The sequence below is a fragment of the Stegastes partitus genome, unplaced genomic scaffold (genome assembly GCF_000690725.1).
Source record: "Stegastes partitus isolate 25-593 unplaced genomic scaffold, Stegastes_partitus-1.0.2 Scaffold744, whole genome shotgun sequence".
In the NCBI taxonomy this organism is placed as follows: domain Eukaryota; kingdom Metazoa; phylum Chordata; class Actinopteri; family Pomacentridae; genus Stegastes; species Stegastes partitus.
Genome location: NW_007578475.1, coordinates 142122 through 158658, shown reverse-complemented (window position 1 = coordinate 158658; position 16537 = coordinate 142122). Strand labels below are relative to the sequence as shown.

Here is a 16537-nt window from a genome sequence, read left to right as displayed (position 1 = left end):
GGGTTAGTTTACTGTTGTTTTTATATCAAAAGAAGGATATAGAGTATTTCATGTTGACATCAACAAACCTCTCGATTTACACAGCAACAGAAGCCATAGAATCACACTGGAACTTCAGAGGCACGAAAACAGGAAACTTCTCACTACTTCAGGTTGCACGTTTGTCATTGTTTAGGTTTCATCCTTAACGTGGATGAACGTTGTGACGATGAGCTCAGGTTGAACGGGGGAGGGAGGAGGAGGTACATGTGGTTAAGTAGAGCAACGGGGGTCCAGCCACTGAATGAAAAACATTAATCCAACCAAAAGCCGAGGAAAGACAGAAAGAGACAGAGAGAGGAAACAACAGCACAGGGTCAGGGCGGACCGCACCGAGACAGAAACAGAACATGAAGAAGAGCGTCCGCCTCAGACGGACCTCCTTATCATTCTCATCTGGTGAGCAGCCCCGTCACAGACTCCCGCCACAGGCGTCTGTGCTGGACTCTAGGACTAGATCTTTATACATACAGTTCTAGTGTTTTTTCTTTACATGTGTTTATTTTCTACATTTGTTATCACAAAAAACACAACTTTCAAACAAATGCATAAAAAACAGTGAATAATGATGAGTGTGTGTGACGCCTGACCAGAACTGTTACTATGGACTTATTGCTTTGTACACTGAGTAATGTTTGGTGCCGCCTGCATTCTGGGGCGGGGAGGGGGTCCGACATGCTGGGACCTCGCTGCTGATGGTCCGCACTGCCGCAAATAACCCAGCTCTGCTTAACATCCTTTGGTTAATTGTGCAAAGAAATTGAAGCATCAGTAACAGTTTCTGAGACGAAGACAAAAAAAAATGAAAAGAAACAGAAACATAAAACCAAACCAGGACAAAGTACAGGTTCCACTGGGTTCCATGCATAAATACACATCCACACACAGCTACATGGTGAGGTCTCCACACACGAGTGACGAACAGCAACACGGGATTGGCCCCCTTCAGACCGGGTCAGCGTGAGTGCAGAATCAGGACTAGAACATACGGTTCTGGTGTGTGGATTCTGCTCAGGAGCCTGAAACACTTCTCATGAGCAGACGTCCAAAGACAAAGGCAGGTTTTTACATCAGGAGCAGCCAGAGTGTCTGAGCTACACATATGAGTGACCGATGGTCCTTCAGCATCTTCTGCTACGTTAAATAGACGTTTTGCTGAACTTCATGCAGAGAACAGACACGTGTGAACATTCAAACACTCGTCTCGTTCACACCTTCTACGATGATGCTGCGTGACGTTTAACAGAAAGCACGACGTCTTCGTTCTTATTTCAAACGATGGCACGACTGACTGCTGCTTGGTTTTATTCCTCTGTGCTGTTCTGACTGGTCTGAAGTCACTCAGCTGGACAAAGGCAACACTACGCATTCCCATGACCCAGTCGGCAACGTGTGAATCAGAACCAGACGACTGCTGCTGGAGTGTTTCTGCACCGTCAGCCCTCCTGAAGCCACCGCCATGAGGACAGAGGAGCTGAGGGATCAACTTGTAGACAAACGTGTAGTTTTCAGGAAGATTTAACTTTCTGCATGTAAACTTCCTCACTTATCATTTAAGTGTGTAAACATCTATCCTAAATATTCCTTCTCATTAAACTTGATTGGACTCGCGTCGCTGCAATAGTCAGAATCTCACACTGGTTCTGCTTGGTCCAAAAGTCTCTGCATTGCACAAACCCTTCTTAAGGTCACGTGGGACCAAGAATAATGTCTAAATGTAATTTGTAAACTCTATAATGTCTTTACTCTGTCATATCTCTGTAGGTTTTATGTAGGTGAAGTCCTTCGACCGGGGCGGCGGGTAAACGGAGGAGGACGGCTTCACTCCTGCACTACACGGCTGAGACGTGCACAAAAAAACCTGCAGAGTTTTAAAATGGATCACTGGCAACAAGCCTTTTTTTTTTTTTACCTTTTATGCAACTAAAACAGTCATCACAAGTCATGATGCCACTTGTCTGAGCACCAGGTCACTGACATGTTTAGGTCTACACACACAGAGCAGCCGGGGACGGGACAACAAAACAGAAAGAGTCATAGTGTGCATGGAAAGGACACGCTAGTGTGAGTGCATACAGTACAATCTACATCCACAGAGTGTCTAGTTTCTGCTCACGACGCTGTGCAGTGACGTGTCTATACACTGAGATGGCTGGCTGGTAGGACGCTGCGCTGGGACGGTTCATCTGGTGGACACGGGGCTCGGTTCTGATGGGCAGCTTCTATTTAACCCTACAGGCTTCAGAGTGGTCGGGAAGCCTCGGCGATGGATGAAAATGTTCACGTTTACACACGATTGCACTCCAAATAAATATATCTATCATCAATATGCATAATAATACATTTACAGACTGCCAATTTGATATGTTTTACACCTCTATTAATCAAATATCTTTTACTTTTTTATATATATTTTAGCAATTTTTACATTAAGTTGATTATTTTTTAGTTTTTTTTTTAGCTTTTATTTTTTTAGAATTTGTGCAAACAATACGACGACGGATTGTAGAGCTTTTCTCTTGTTTCTCGTTTGTTGAGATTTTTCTGCCTAAAACTGATGCACACTCAGGAGATGAAGGTCTACTCATGTGTCAGTGTTGGGTCTAGGAGTACCCCTCATCCTGCCTGTACCCGTAGCCTCCTCCCTGCGCCTCCTCCTGGACGTACTCCTCCGTCTTCTCCCAGCCGGCGGCCCAGCCTCCGTTCACCTGCGTGGTGGCGCCGTACGTCTTGGCTGGACCTCCGAAAGCACCGTAGCTCTGAGTGATGTCGCCGGTTTCCTCTGCCAGCTCGTCCTCGTCGATGAAGCCACACTTCTCCTCGCTGGTCAGCTCCGGATCGGCCCACGGCTGCTTTTCTCCCGACGCAAAGATCCCGTAGAAGACGACGCCCCCGTAGTGCACCATGGAGGCGATGAGGAACACGTACTGCCACTCCTCTCGAGTCTGAAGAGGAAACAGGAAGAAACGGCAACGCCATGTTTGTTTACAGCGTTTATGAGTGAATGACGGGATCCTACCTACAAGATGATTTATACAAAGACAGAGTGAATGCTGCACGATCCCTTCAGTGCCATTCTGACATGTACAGCAGTTATTTTCTACATCCAGAGGAATCTATCGTATGATCACATTACCTACTACCTCTCCACCCACGTATGTATTCATATGTACGGGGAACGTTCCCTCTGCTCATCAGGGTCCGTGGATACTTCTTAAAGACACGTCGGCTCCCCGGTCACACCTCACAGGTCACCTATAGAGCAGCGTGCTGCCGTGGATTCAATAGTTTTGATCGGAACGTGTCTCCGAGCAGCCGAACGAGCTGGAGAGATGGTTCTTCACTCAGAGAACCAAGGTTAGAACTGAACCATACGTTCTCTATCATCACCAGACTATCTCTCCATCCATCTGCAAGATCTCAGGTACACTGTTGAAGGCCAAGCTGTGAACAGAGTGGCCCTCAGGTCAACTAGCAAGCTGCTGAGCTGACCAACAGTGAAGGTGGACAGAGGCCCGGCCCAGTCATCCACTGATGAGTCGCATCCAGCACCCGCTGAAGGTGGCGCTGCTGCTACACTCAGGTGATGGGTTTGAGATGACCATGTAGCTGCTGCACACATACCAGTGAGAGAGGCTGCCCACCAGGGGCCAGGACGCCTGGCACACCTGGGAAAACCAGTCCACAGTCCAGCCCGCGAGTGTCTGACCTGGTGCCTTGCCAAGGTGTTCCCTACATAGCGGCCCCTAGTGGGCAGGGAGGGAGTGGACGGACACAGCCACAGTCACACCTTTGGAGGGGGCGGGGACTGGCAGCAACCCGGAAGCGCTTACTTCCTTGCTTACAAATTCAGTGAGCTTCATGCTAAGCTAACTTTGTGGAGTAAGTTGCCAAAGCAAAGGCGGTCTGGGCGTGTTACCGGGACAGAGAGCCGCCGTGAAGTCAGCATGGACGGTACCTTCTACCGCAGCGGGGCGCTCCAGCGGCGGGCAGGCGGCGGCAGAGACACCGACCGGAGGCCCGTTCGCCCACCGGCTGGTCCGTCCACCGGCCGGTCAGTCCACCGGCTGGTCAGCAGGACCCCGACGAGCGCGTTAACTCATGAACCCGCCCCCAAAGCGCAGGTAAAGGGTTCGGGTTAGTTACAGTCGTGATGGAGGCCGGATGCCGGCTGGACGGAGGATCTTCCCGCCGTTGGTCCGAGCTCAGCGCGAGCCCCACCGAGCGCGAGCAGCACGCAGGTGTTTGGAGAATAAAGACGTAAATCTGACGAAACCCGACAGGTACCACACACACACACACACACACTGAGCGGACCGTCACAGTGCACCTGAACCAGAGGCTCGTCACGTGGAGGGACGGACCAGCGCGTGTCTGTTTCCTGCTGATGTTCTGATCAGGTCCATTGTGGGTTTAACAGAAGCTCGTCTCTCATCTAAAGTACATCCCAACAAACGCACATTTTACTGTTTGAGGAAAGATTCTCAGAAAAAGCTTTTCCCAGCTTTTATTTTTATTCATATATTATATATTTGTACAGCTTATTTTTTTTTTATTTTTAAATACATATTGTAATGTTTTTATTTCGAATAATTTTGGTTTTGTTATTACCAGTCCGATGGTGAGTTTTTGCATCAAAATTTCTATTCTATTCTATTCTATTCTATTCTATTCTATTCTCTTCTATTCTTAAATAGAAACCAGGTACCTGTGACCATGTGGCTCACTAATTAAATTTCTCCTCCATTTTACCAAACGGTGCAAACAGAAGCAGCAGCAGTCCCAGGTCTGAATATTTAGCATGTGGCAGCAGGATTACAGGATGTAGCTGAAGCCACCTGACAGCGTGGAGCAAACGGCCTGATTCAGCAGCAAGAGGAAGAACAGGGCGTGTTCAGGGCGTGTTCAGGGCGTGTTCAGGGCGTCCAGGACTTTAAGATCTTTATGATGCGTGTCCGTCCCGTCATGTGTTTCTGTGCACGTGCTCATAATGCAGGTTTACAGTGTGTGGATCTGATCAGCTCAGCATCCTGAACAGGGTTTTCTGTGTATTACTAGAACACCATGTCCTACAGGCACCGGGCCTGCATGACCCGTTTCTGACTGTCACAATCCTTCCTGAACCACGTCCAGGTGTCATCACCGCTGAAGCATGTATTGATTTGTAGTCGCCCTGTTTATCATCTATAAGCAGCGTTTGGACATTTAATAACACATTTATAACAAAAGGCCATTTTAAAGCGTTTATTAATGGACAGTGTTAGTCAGCTGTTCTAAGCTGTAATAAAGACATATTTCATGTTCCTAGAACATGCCGTCATTCATTATGTGTTAATGAGGACGTCTGCGTGGTCAGAAGAGGAGTTCTGGTTGTTATACCTGCTTATGATGACATTATGGGATGTCCTGAGCCTTTCGTTAAATGTATATCCTGTCTGTGGATGCTAAACAGGGGAAATGAGGTGGTTCTGACGTCTTTGGGCCTCCTTCAGGCCTCCTTCAGGCCTCCTTCAGGCCTCCGTCAGGCCTCCTTCAGGCCTTCAAATGAGAGAATGCTTATTGCTGTACTGCTTGGAGGAAAACCTCTTACCTTGTTTTTCGTCATAGCACCAACGATCAGCGGGCAGACCATCCCGGACAGCGTCCCCACGCCGTTAGAGATGCCCATCAGGATGCTGGCGTAGCGCGGAGCGATGTCCAGGTGGTTCACGTTAAAGCCTGACAAAGCAAAAATAACAGAAAATGAAAATACAGCCGACAGATTTTCACCATCGTGAATTCTAACGAGGCCACGAACCCGATTCAGATGCCAAATGGAGGGAGACGGTGTGACACAGTCGTAGATGAAAGCAGCACAAATGGTGACCATCTTGTTGGAAAAAAAAAACTCGGCATCACCTCGTCCTCCTCCTCCCCCACCTGACTGGCTGAATGAGTAAGTGTCCTCGCTGCACGCTGGCTGCCGGCAAACCCCCCGAGACAGCCAGCACTGAATTATTAAACACTCCAGGAGAACAACAGGCAAGAAAGTGATTTGGCTCTCAGTGGCAGACCTCTGCATCCTCTGTAGCTCAACGTAAATACGGTGAGATGTGTTGAATGAGTGGAGGAGGGAGCTGACAGGTGTAGGGTCGGGAGTGTGAATCAGATAAGATCACTATTACACAGCTCATAGTGATGAAGCTCACAGACATGGAGTCTGTCCGGAGGGCCGATGGGCTGCTTTACAGTAAAAACAAAAGACTTCCTTATAGATGAAACCAAGTCTGATGTGGTATTTAGCTTTAGAGATGCTAGTTTTTAAATGTTTCCTTCAGTTTGCACCGTCTCCTGGCTACAGCTTCATGTGAACATGTAGAAATGAGAACGTTCTTCTCTGGTTCTCAGCAACAAGGAAAATAAGCATCAGACTATTCCTTGGAGTGAGCAATGCTGTCTGTACAAATGCTCTCAGTCCCCCTAGAACCGAGCCTTAGACCCGATAAAACCACAATGAGGACATCGTTTCAGGCTTCAGCGTCTCATGTCCTCATTTTAATTACACTGGGTTACAAAAAAATTCTCTCTTGAAGGATTTTTTAGCTGATTTGGGACATTTTTGCGGCGCTGAGTCCAACTTTCTCATATGAAATCGGATTTTACAGGAAAATTAGATTTTCTAATCCTTTGAATGAACTAAATGATCCACAAGCTGATGAGCGTGAACATCTGTAGAGATAAATACATGGACATGCAGGTTTCATCAAATCACAATGTTGACCTCACTGAGCAAAACCAGTGTCATGTTTGGATTCAGCACATTGCAGTTGTCCAAAATCAGCTCAGAGAACTTTGACACCATAATGGGTGTAGAGCAGGTGTGTCCAGGTTGGAGTGGACGTACGGACCTGATATTGCGAATCCACTGAAGCCCACCGCCAGCACCAGGAAGGAGATGGCCACCCCTTTGCTGTGGGAATATCCGACCACCAGCAGCAACGTGGCCTCCATGCCAAAGCCTGGCAGAGAGAGACAGCAGGTCACACACACACACACACACACACACACACACACACACACACACACACACACACACACACACAGAGCCCACGGGCTGTTGGTCATCATCGTGCCAATTGAATTAAGCCCGATACGCGGCCCGCACTCAATTACGTAAGTGACAGATATGAAATCAATGCACAGTCACAATCAGTGAGTCAACTCGTGTCCTGAAGTATTGAACAGATCGATTTTTTTTTTTACAAAACGATATAAACAGAACCGTGTGAGGAGCAGCCGCCCCCCTAAACCCACAACACCAGTATGGATCTGACACCAGTCACACCCTGGAGCTGTGCCCAGAGAGGTGTGGAACAGTTTGATTTCCTCCTCGGTTCAGACTTCTCACCTCCACAGTTCATGATTTTCCTGACAGTGGTAGTCGTCAGGATGTTCTTGCTGCGTAGGTGGTCGGCCAGCTGGCCGCCGATGGGCACGATGATGGTCATCACCAAGTGGGGGAGGGCAGACAGTATGCCGACCTGCAAACGCACAAAGAAAGTCAGCGGCAGCACAGAAGCCTCCTTTAGAAAACAAATCCTGCTCATTGAATACTGTGCTGTGGTTTTTATTTGCTGTACAGGCCCTAAAGGTGATCTGTCAGAGGTAGAACCTTGTGTTCTTGTGGTTCTGACTGATCTGACATGAATGTGACTCCGCTGGAAAAAATGATTTTGCATTTTTCTTTTTCTCTTCTGTTGCCACAATAAATAAAAAAAATCTCAGCGTTTTGCTTTTTCATGTGAAGTCAGCAGATATTTATGACACTGATAAATCATTAAAGCACTTTGCAGCGTCGCTAACGAGCGTAGCGCCACCCAGCTGTCAGTCTGCAGCTTTACAGCGTGGCTCATTGAGATTTTTAGCAGAAAGTCGTGTTTTTTTGTTCTGTTGTGAGACTTTTGGAGGAAACGATGTCGTAGAAAAACATCACATCAGAAATAAAAAAACTGGCAGAAGGTCAGCGAAGTTCATTACATAAAGAACAGACGTTTAATGTAGTTGTTGGTGTAAAGCTGTGATTGTTTTAGCTGTGAATATTTAGGAAACCAGTTTTCAGTGTTTGCTGATTGACAACAGTTCCATGTGACTAACTCGTTCTGTCACTGAGGATTTTCTTAACCTGTCATCAGTCTGTATCCAAGAACGAGCATAAGCTTTCATCCTGGTTGTGAACCTGCTTCACCTCGTTACACAACGGATCGGCTCATCACAGAGGACCTGCGGCCACTCGCTGCTCTGACATGGACTCTGATGACGAGTCGATGAGTCAGCCCAGCAGCAGAGCGCCACTCGCTCAGCGTTAAAGCGTCTGACTCAAACGCTGGTGTCACGTGTGGCTGCGTTTGAATTCATCGTCTATTGATCCTGCAGTTTATGTGTTGGTTGCATTGGAAGCTCACCTTGCTTATCTCAAAGCCAAACACTTCCTCAAAGTACGCAGGCTGGCTGATCAGCAGCAGGTAGAAGGTCCAGCTCCTGCAGAAGTTGGCCACGATGATTGCATAGACAGGCATAGAGGTGAAGAACTTCCTCCAGGGGGTCTTGAATTTCTGGAATATATTATGAGGAACGATTGATTTGCACACAGCGTGTTATCAGCCTGGTGTTGTCTCTGTGGCAGAAATGGCTGATGAAGTTGTGCTGCTAATTGTGCAGGACAACAGACTGAAAACAGAGAGCACTGAATGGAATCACTGAGACTGATTGTGTTTCTTCAGTCTGGGCTGCTGTCTGGAGGCTCTCCACCCACCTCTGCAGGACCCATTAGCTTGGCGCTCTCTCCGATGCTCTCCTCGATGTAGCAGCGTTCCTCATCGGTGATGGTCGGATGCTCAGCGGGGCTCTCATAAGACACCAGGACCCAGAACATGTACCAGAAGATGCCAAAGCATCCTGCATGTAGCAGACAGATGACGTGTCAGAACTTCAGCTCATTACAGATGAAGCACTGCGGCTAATTTTGACCTCGGCTGTATGCACATGCACAGAATTTGGCAGCCTGATCCGTCCAACATGCCTGAGAGGATAAAGCCCAGGCAGGGAGGCTGACTGTATCCAGAGCAGAGAGCCAGAGAGAGACGGGGGGGTTATTTATTGATGCACCAAAACACTGGGTGGAGGAAATCAATGCCCAGTCTGCCTGGATGAATCCATTTGACTTTCACAGGGCTCTGGAACTATCACACTCTTAAGAGCTGACAGTTAAAGAATGCACATACGTTTTTACACACATTTATACTTCGTTCCCTGGTGGACCGATGCATATCCGTCAGTCTCACCGTAGACGTAGAACACTGAGGACCATCCTGAGTACTGAACCAGGATCCCAGCCAGAGGCATGGCTATCACAGCCCCAGCATAAGAGCCTGCAGAAGAAACAGCAAGACGGAACACTTAGAAGCTCAGACAAGTTGATCAGAGCAGTGTTATAAAGGCCACCAGGACACGTGTGAGTGTTTACCACAGAACGAGATGGTGGCCAGACGGCTCCTCTCCAGCGGCGGAGCCCACTTACTCCAGATGCCGTGACAGGCCGGGTAGGTCACTCCCTAGACACAGGGCAGGCTGCGTTAAGTCATGAACAGACAGTGGACCTCCAGGTTCTGCTGCCTGCTATTCAGACCAGGACGTTTGTTTTAGAGATCTACGTGTTCAGTGAGACTCGTCAGTGGTCTGTGGTGGCCATGTCCCAGAAGCCTCAGAAATAACCTAAATCCATTTATGTGATCAAATAAAATCCTGGATTTGTCCAGCCAACACGTTACAGGCCACATGCATGCGTTAGTTTGCACCAGTAATTGTATTAAACAAGCTGTATTGTGTTCTAGTAAATAAGATTGTAACATCTCCAAACATTTACCACCATCAGACTGTAGGACGTGTGGGAGCTGTGGGAGCTGTGGGAGCTGAGACTGTCTGTGTGGAACGCCCTTTCAGACGTGAATCAGAACCAACAGATGTCGGATACAATAACTAACAAAAATTAACATTTTCACCCCTGTAATTACGGCGAACAAACCGCACGGAGCCGTGAGCTAAGAGGCCGTGATGAGCTGCTCGGGGAGCAACGCAGGCCCGCACATATTAAATGTTCATCAGCTGCTAATTTGAACAAACTGCTGATGTAGAAATACAATTTGCACGAGTGTTCTTGGAGTCGGAGGACAGCCCAGCGCCACCGGTCTGGGATGAAATGTTGGATCATATGTTGTTCTTTTTATTTGTTCCATTAAGATGTGTTGAAGCATGTTTTGTGATGCTAGTTTACTGATAAGGGGGTCAGATGGAAACTCATCCCCCAGTCCTGGAGGGTGACGTCTTAATACAGATGATTTACATTTTCATTTCTGTTATCCAGTGTTTTCTTTGTCAGAACTGTGGCGTCGCCTTCCTGTATTTTCCACTGCAGCAGACAAACATCATCAACATTAGCTGGACAGCAGGCCTTTTTCTGGGTGCTGTGTTTCACTACAGAGCCGGAGGATTGATGTGCGTTTAGCATTTTCCTTCTCATCTGTCTGTTCAGTATCCTGGAGTGAAACAGTAAAGACAGAAAAAACAAAAAAAAGAAGCGAGACTATCCCACAGAACCCAGCTGTAGTGGACTGGATCAATACGGCTCAGCTCACATTTCCTCTGGCTGAATATCCGGAGCATCTTTCCTTTGTTTTCTCTTGGAGTGAAATGTGCAGGAAGCTCCCTTTGTTCAGAGCATCATCAGCTGTTCATACCCAGAATATCAGAGCCCTGCATCACACATATGCAGCCTTTTATAGGTGAGGATGAATCAGTGCTGCTTTCTGCATTTTTAATTAAAAGACAGAAACATCCGTACCGTGCTCATCCACCTCTTGATGTTCTTACCTCCACCAGCCCTTGTAATATCCTGACAAAGATGACACACCCGTAATGCACTCTGGCAGCCGAGGGGATGAACATGTTGAGGGTGGAGGTGAGGACGATGGCTGCACCGAACACCCTGAAACATCACAGCAAAAACAAATCAATGCCATGCGGATGTTTTCCATGCAGCAGCTGCAGCTGTGGCATCAGCACATGGAGCTCCAGTAACGGTGAATTAAACAGAACATTAATTGTCTTTTTTTGGTTTGTGGGGAGGCTCATTAGAAAATCCTCGGCCTTCATGTTTTTAAAACATTTTCACTGAATAAATCTGCACAGAACGCGGTTTGTTATTTTTATATTTAGAATAAAATCCTCTTTGTTTTTTTGTTTTCAATAAAATCTCATTCCAGACCAGCCCAGACCCCCGTGGAGCCAAACCGTGGCCGCGCACGGATCCACGCAGCGCCTGTGACGTGTCCTCGGATCTGATTGGCCCGCTCCCACATGTGCTCGTTTGACGTCACGCAGATAAATATTTTAAGCCACATTAAGATCACGTCGATGCGTAAGTGTCGCTTAGCAACGCCTGTTTTTTTTTTTTTTTGTTTTGTTTTGTTTTGATTTGATTTGATTTTTTATTTATATTTTTTTTTACCTCGAAGAAATGTTCATGAAGAAAGTCGTTTAATTTTAATTTGGTTTAATTTGAATCCACTGAGAGACAAACGGTTTGTTGCTGCCTGCTGGTTCGTCATTAGTCAGAATCTGATTCTGTCTGTTGGAAGCAGCATCACACATCTGCTTTATCAATTCTTCCTCCTTTTTCTTTCTTTCCTTCTCTTCCTGGAGGGAGCAGCTGAGCCAGAGAATAAACACGGAGCCAGTTTTCATTTCGGTCACGTCCTCCCGCCCCTCTCGTCCACGCGTGGGGGGCAAGCCCTAATCCGGCGGAGACACTGTTGGACACGGGACCGACTGATTCGATCGCATCCTCGCGTCAATCACGAGGACGAGGTGCACATAAACAGGAGGAGCGCGTCAGAGAGGTGGAGATGTGCGTTTAAAAAATACTATCTGTCCAGATATTCGCTTTTCCTTCCCACGTATATGATCACAGCGCAGGCCCACGGCTTTATTTTGAGGCCTCTCGTGTTGAGCTATAAGGTTTTAGTGGCAGAATAATTGTACAGTCACGCTCCGTGGCAGCGCACTCACTCCTAAAATGCGCATATTAATATTGCATATCCTTGCGTAATTATAGTGACTGACGCATTGGCAGAGCTCATGTGAATTAAAGCCTTTGGCGACGAGACCCGGTCTGGTATCCATGCCCTGAGAGAGCGACAGATTAGACCCGGCTCTCCTGCCCCAGGGGAGCTCATTAACAGGTGGCAGAAAGCCCTGACACCGGGAGCTGCAGGCCTGCCAGCCCGGCGCCCTGCGCGCTGTCTGCTGCCGCCTGTTCGAACCGCATCCATGTTCCGCTCAGCCCAGACGGTACGCACCACCTTCCTTTTGTCTGGTTCCATTCCTCATTGAATTTATTCCACTCTCCCACGTTGCACATGTTTTGTTTTGTTTTATTTTGGGTTTTTTTCGTTTCCTGTCTATTTAAAAAAAAAAAAAAACAAATAAAGGAAACACCACAAACTGGGAGTGAGAGGAGGACGGGAGGCATGTGGCCCACTGCTCTGCCATTTCGTTCAATATGCCAACAATAAATAATAAATACATATAAAACCCTGATGCTTCCTCTCCCAGGTGACTGGCTGACGTGTATTTGTGGTCGCTCACGGGCAGAGCCGCCTACCTGTTTGCTGCCAGCCTGGAGGAGATGTATCCTCCCGGGATTTGTGTCACGATGTAGCCCCAGAAAAAAGATCCATGAATCATCCCCACCGTCTCTGGATCCCAGTTGAACTTGGCTTTCTGGTAGATAATATGGAAAATAAAAACAGTGAACAAACCAAAACAACAACAGTGATGTTAAATAATTCCTGCTTTTTGTCAGTGATCCAGAAAGAAGCTGATGATTGGCCTGATGTGAAGGCGGGCCTGGTTCTGAAAGCCTAAAACTGTTTATTTCGATTAGGTGACATAAAGCATCCATCTTTTCTCTTTCATAAAAATAAATAAATAAAATAAATAAACAATGTAATTGAGAGGCTGTGAAGAAGGTAAATATTTTGTGCTTGTTGGATAAAAACGAGGTTTTTTCATCACATGTGGCCTTTAAGCAAAAGCCTTAAAATATTCATTAATTTAAGCCAAACAAGCGACACTCTGCTTTATTTCAGGTTTCTCTGTGGAGACCTGCGCGCCTTTATTTGGGAAGCATGAGCTTTCAGTGAGTTTTAGAAAAACGTCAACTGATATATTTATGCATGATTTAGACAAACACGCAGAGGACACACTGACTCATTTGGCGTCAGATTGATTTTTAATGAGCCTCCAGGACCTGCTATTCCATCCAAAGAATGGAGTCACGCTGCTATTAGGGCTTGCTGTCATGATAAAACAGGATACTATGCACTGCACATGGGGATTTGGGCTCGTTTTAGAACATGCAGCCTTCTTTAAAAAACAAAATTACGCACAAATATCCACTAAATTCGTAGGATCACGCGTAAAGATTCGTTGGAGAGATTTAAGATTTTAGAATCGGTTGAATGGTTTAAAGTGGCGGCAGCAGGCCGCTCACATCCCTGTCTCACATGTGGAAAAATTCATTGTCCGCTTTCTCTCTTTTTTTCTGGACAAAATCAGACTGAGGCGTCTCTCGGCATGCAGGCTGCCTCGTCTGCGGGCTGCTCGCTGCTGTGCCACACCTCTTTGATGATGATCTTGCCGTTCTGGTGGATGGTGCTGTTGTTGACCATGCCCACTATGGCCACGCCCAGGTTACATCTGATGCCGAAGGAGATGCAGAAGCCCAGGCCGCTCATGATGGCGATGATGTAGCGCCGAGGCAACCCGAAGCAGTTGCAGTCGCACAGCGGGGGCTTCTTCTCCGCGGCCTCCCGGGGCCGCCCATCCTCCGTCAGCTCGATCACCTCCCCGGTCTTCTGTTTCCTCTCTATCACTCTGCAACAGCCAGGTGAGGAAAGACACTGTCTGCTCAGTCCCCCCAAATAAAATACCAGCACAGGAGAAGGTCAAGTAGAACAGAAAATATAAAAAGACATTTCCAGCTGGAGGCCCGTTTTTATTTCCAGTCAGCATTTTATTGACTGCAGGCTGGATGCTCTGGAGCTGGGGTGGATCTATCAGAGAATTCTTGTCATACAGGGAGGAAGATGCAGGAAGCAGCTCCTGCAGAAGCACCGTGGCCACAGAGCTGTGCGGGCTGAGGCCTGTGGATCCTCATGGAGAGGATTTCTGTCACACTGAGAGACTCTCAGACGAGCTTCAAGTCAGAGCCTCAGACAGACACGAGCAACGAATAAAAACCAGAGGTGCCAATTTCCCTCCTGTTTAAACAATATATCAGCAAAACACCCAAAGTTGAGCCTGTACAGCTGGAACCAGCCGAACATGTCCCCTGACGGTACCGCATTGCAGCAGCCCCTCACTTCCCCGCTCATTAGCATTCAGGAACCGAGCAGCAGCTCCAGCCTGCAGACACACGGCGGTGGGCTTTCCTCAAACCCCCGCTCTCGTTTTTTTCTCCCCCTTCTTTCAAGGAAAACCACATTTATTGGGCCTGTTTGTCCAAATTCACAATGCAGCAAGATAGAAAAAAAAGAAGCCAAACATTTCAATTCCTGTTTTTGAATGAAAACCAAAAGGCCAGTTATAGAAAAAGAATCGAATTAAATGCAAGATGCTCTGAAATACTGCAGTGAAATCAAAGGCCTCGAGCTTCTGAGGCTCTGACAATGTCATATTTAACAAAAATATTTTTATTCACAGTATTTCTGCTGCAAGTGTGAAGGAATCAAAGAAGGGGATGAATTAAGATGTATGAAGTCTGTTTATTCTGCGTTCAGAGAGAAGCTGCGCCGGTTAAACAGCTGAAGCTCAGACACACAGGCTGCAGGTGTGTCGTCCTGTGTGCGTCACTGGCTGCAAACATGATATGAAATGCGTTACAAATTATGAATGAATCCCTAAAAAATCCGTGCGTGGCCTGCGCGTCCCGCACCACCTGTCTGCCAATGAGATGCATGTACAGGCCTCTGCGTTAGGATCCAGTGGAATCCAAACGCCTGCCAACAACGCGCGCGCACACACACACACACACACGCACACATTTGATTGCATAATTTTCTTCTCACTTCTAGAGGCGTGACTAGAGATCCTGCAAGTTGTAAAGCAGTTTGGTGGCCCGTGGACCCGCACACACCCTGTGGCTGCTAAAGTCCACGCAAATAATCACATTTTTAGCGCCAGGTTAATCACACACGCATCAGTCCAGGTGGAAAAAAATAAAAATGCCTGCTCTTACCTGTACATCTGACCCAGGGTCTTCCCCGCAAATTCCTTGACCCCCGCCGAGGCTTTCGTCTTCATGGACTCCATATCCAGCTCCGGTGTTTAGGCCTGATCTCTTTTATTTAGTAATTTTTTAGATGTATTATTTTACTGCTTCAGCGTCATGTTACAGCGCAGGATGGCCGACTGCAGCGGCTGCGAGGAAAACAACAAACCAAGTTCTAAAAGCACCGTGAGCCCGGGAGGGAGGCGGCGGTCCGCGCGTAACGGTTCTAGCGCCGAAGCGAAAGCGCCAAAGCGAAAACACCTCCGTTCAAAGAAGGGGGACCTAAACGAGCTGCGCGCCTTCATCCACCACCAACTCATCTCCTGCCTGATGTACAGTAGCCGCGCCGAGTGCCATCACGACGGGGGGAAGGAGGGGGGAAAAAACGAGGGGAAAATTGACAGCCAGCGTCGTAAAGAGCGATATGGATCTGTGTGCGCGACGAGGGGGGAGACAAAAAGGAGCTAATGAATGGAATAAAATAAAAGGAAAAAAAGTCAAAGTTCAGAAAGCAGAGTGGGTGTTTGGAGTAGCTTCAATAAATCAAAGAGGGAGTGAGGCTGGATCGTGTCTCCTGTGGTGAGCGCAGGTTCATCTGACGTCGTGTTCAGCACCGAGGTCAGCGACAGCAGCTCCGCGTCCAAACATCTGGCCAGCTGCTCGGCGCACCGAGGCCAGGGTCCAAACAACATGCTAATACATATATATGAGTCTGTCCCTATTAGTAATTTCATAAAACATTAGAGGAGGGGGGAGAGAGGAGGAGAGAGATGCTGCACACTCAGACCTTTATTTCTCAGCCTTTAATAATGTGGCACAAATAAATAACCTGTTTGGATTACGTGCATTTTATTTTTCATCATTCCAGTTTTTTTACGTTTTGAAAAAGCATTAAAAACAAGGAGAGGAAGCCCAGACAGAAGCTGCAGCCCTCCTGAGGGCGGTGCTATGGAAACCAAATGAGCAGGAGTGGATTTCCTCCCAACGAGCTCCAACGCAGGAATCCATCAATAATTTAAGCGTCTCTCCTGTTTTCAGCCCCCAGACAACCACATCCTCCTCAGAAACACGGCAAGACTTTACTAGTATTTAGTTTTTTAAGCATTTTATGGGACTTAAATATAATAATAA

The 16537-nt window shown here is 47.3% G+C and overlaps 1 protein-coding gene across 1 annotated transcript; it reads right to left on the bottom strand.

Annotated features, from left to right (window-relative positions):
• Positions 1–2519: 2519 nt before the first annotated feature.
• Positions 2520–15447, bottom strand: slc17a6b (solute carrier family 17 member 6b). Its single transcript, XM_008291454.1, has 12 exons — positions 15374–15447; positions 13755–14010; positions 12737–12855; positions 10945–11059; positions 9542–9629; positions 9360–9446; positions 8831–8973; positions 8481–8630; positions 7427–7559; positions 6927–7037; positions 5630–5757; positions 2520–2984 (listed from the first exon to the last, which is right to left on the bottom strand). The coding sequence occupies exons 1-12, from the start codon at positions 15445–15447 to the stop codon at positions 2643–2645; spliced, it is 1746 nt and encodes a 581-aa protein (XP_008289676.1). The 3' UTR covers positions 2520–2642.
• Between the last annotated feature and the right edge of the window lie 1090 nt (positions 15448–16537).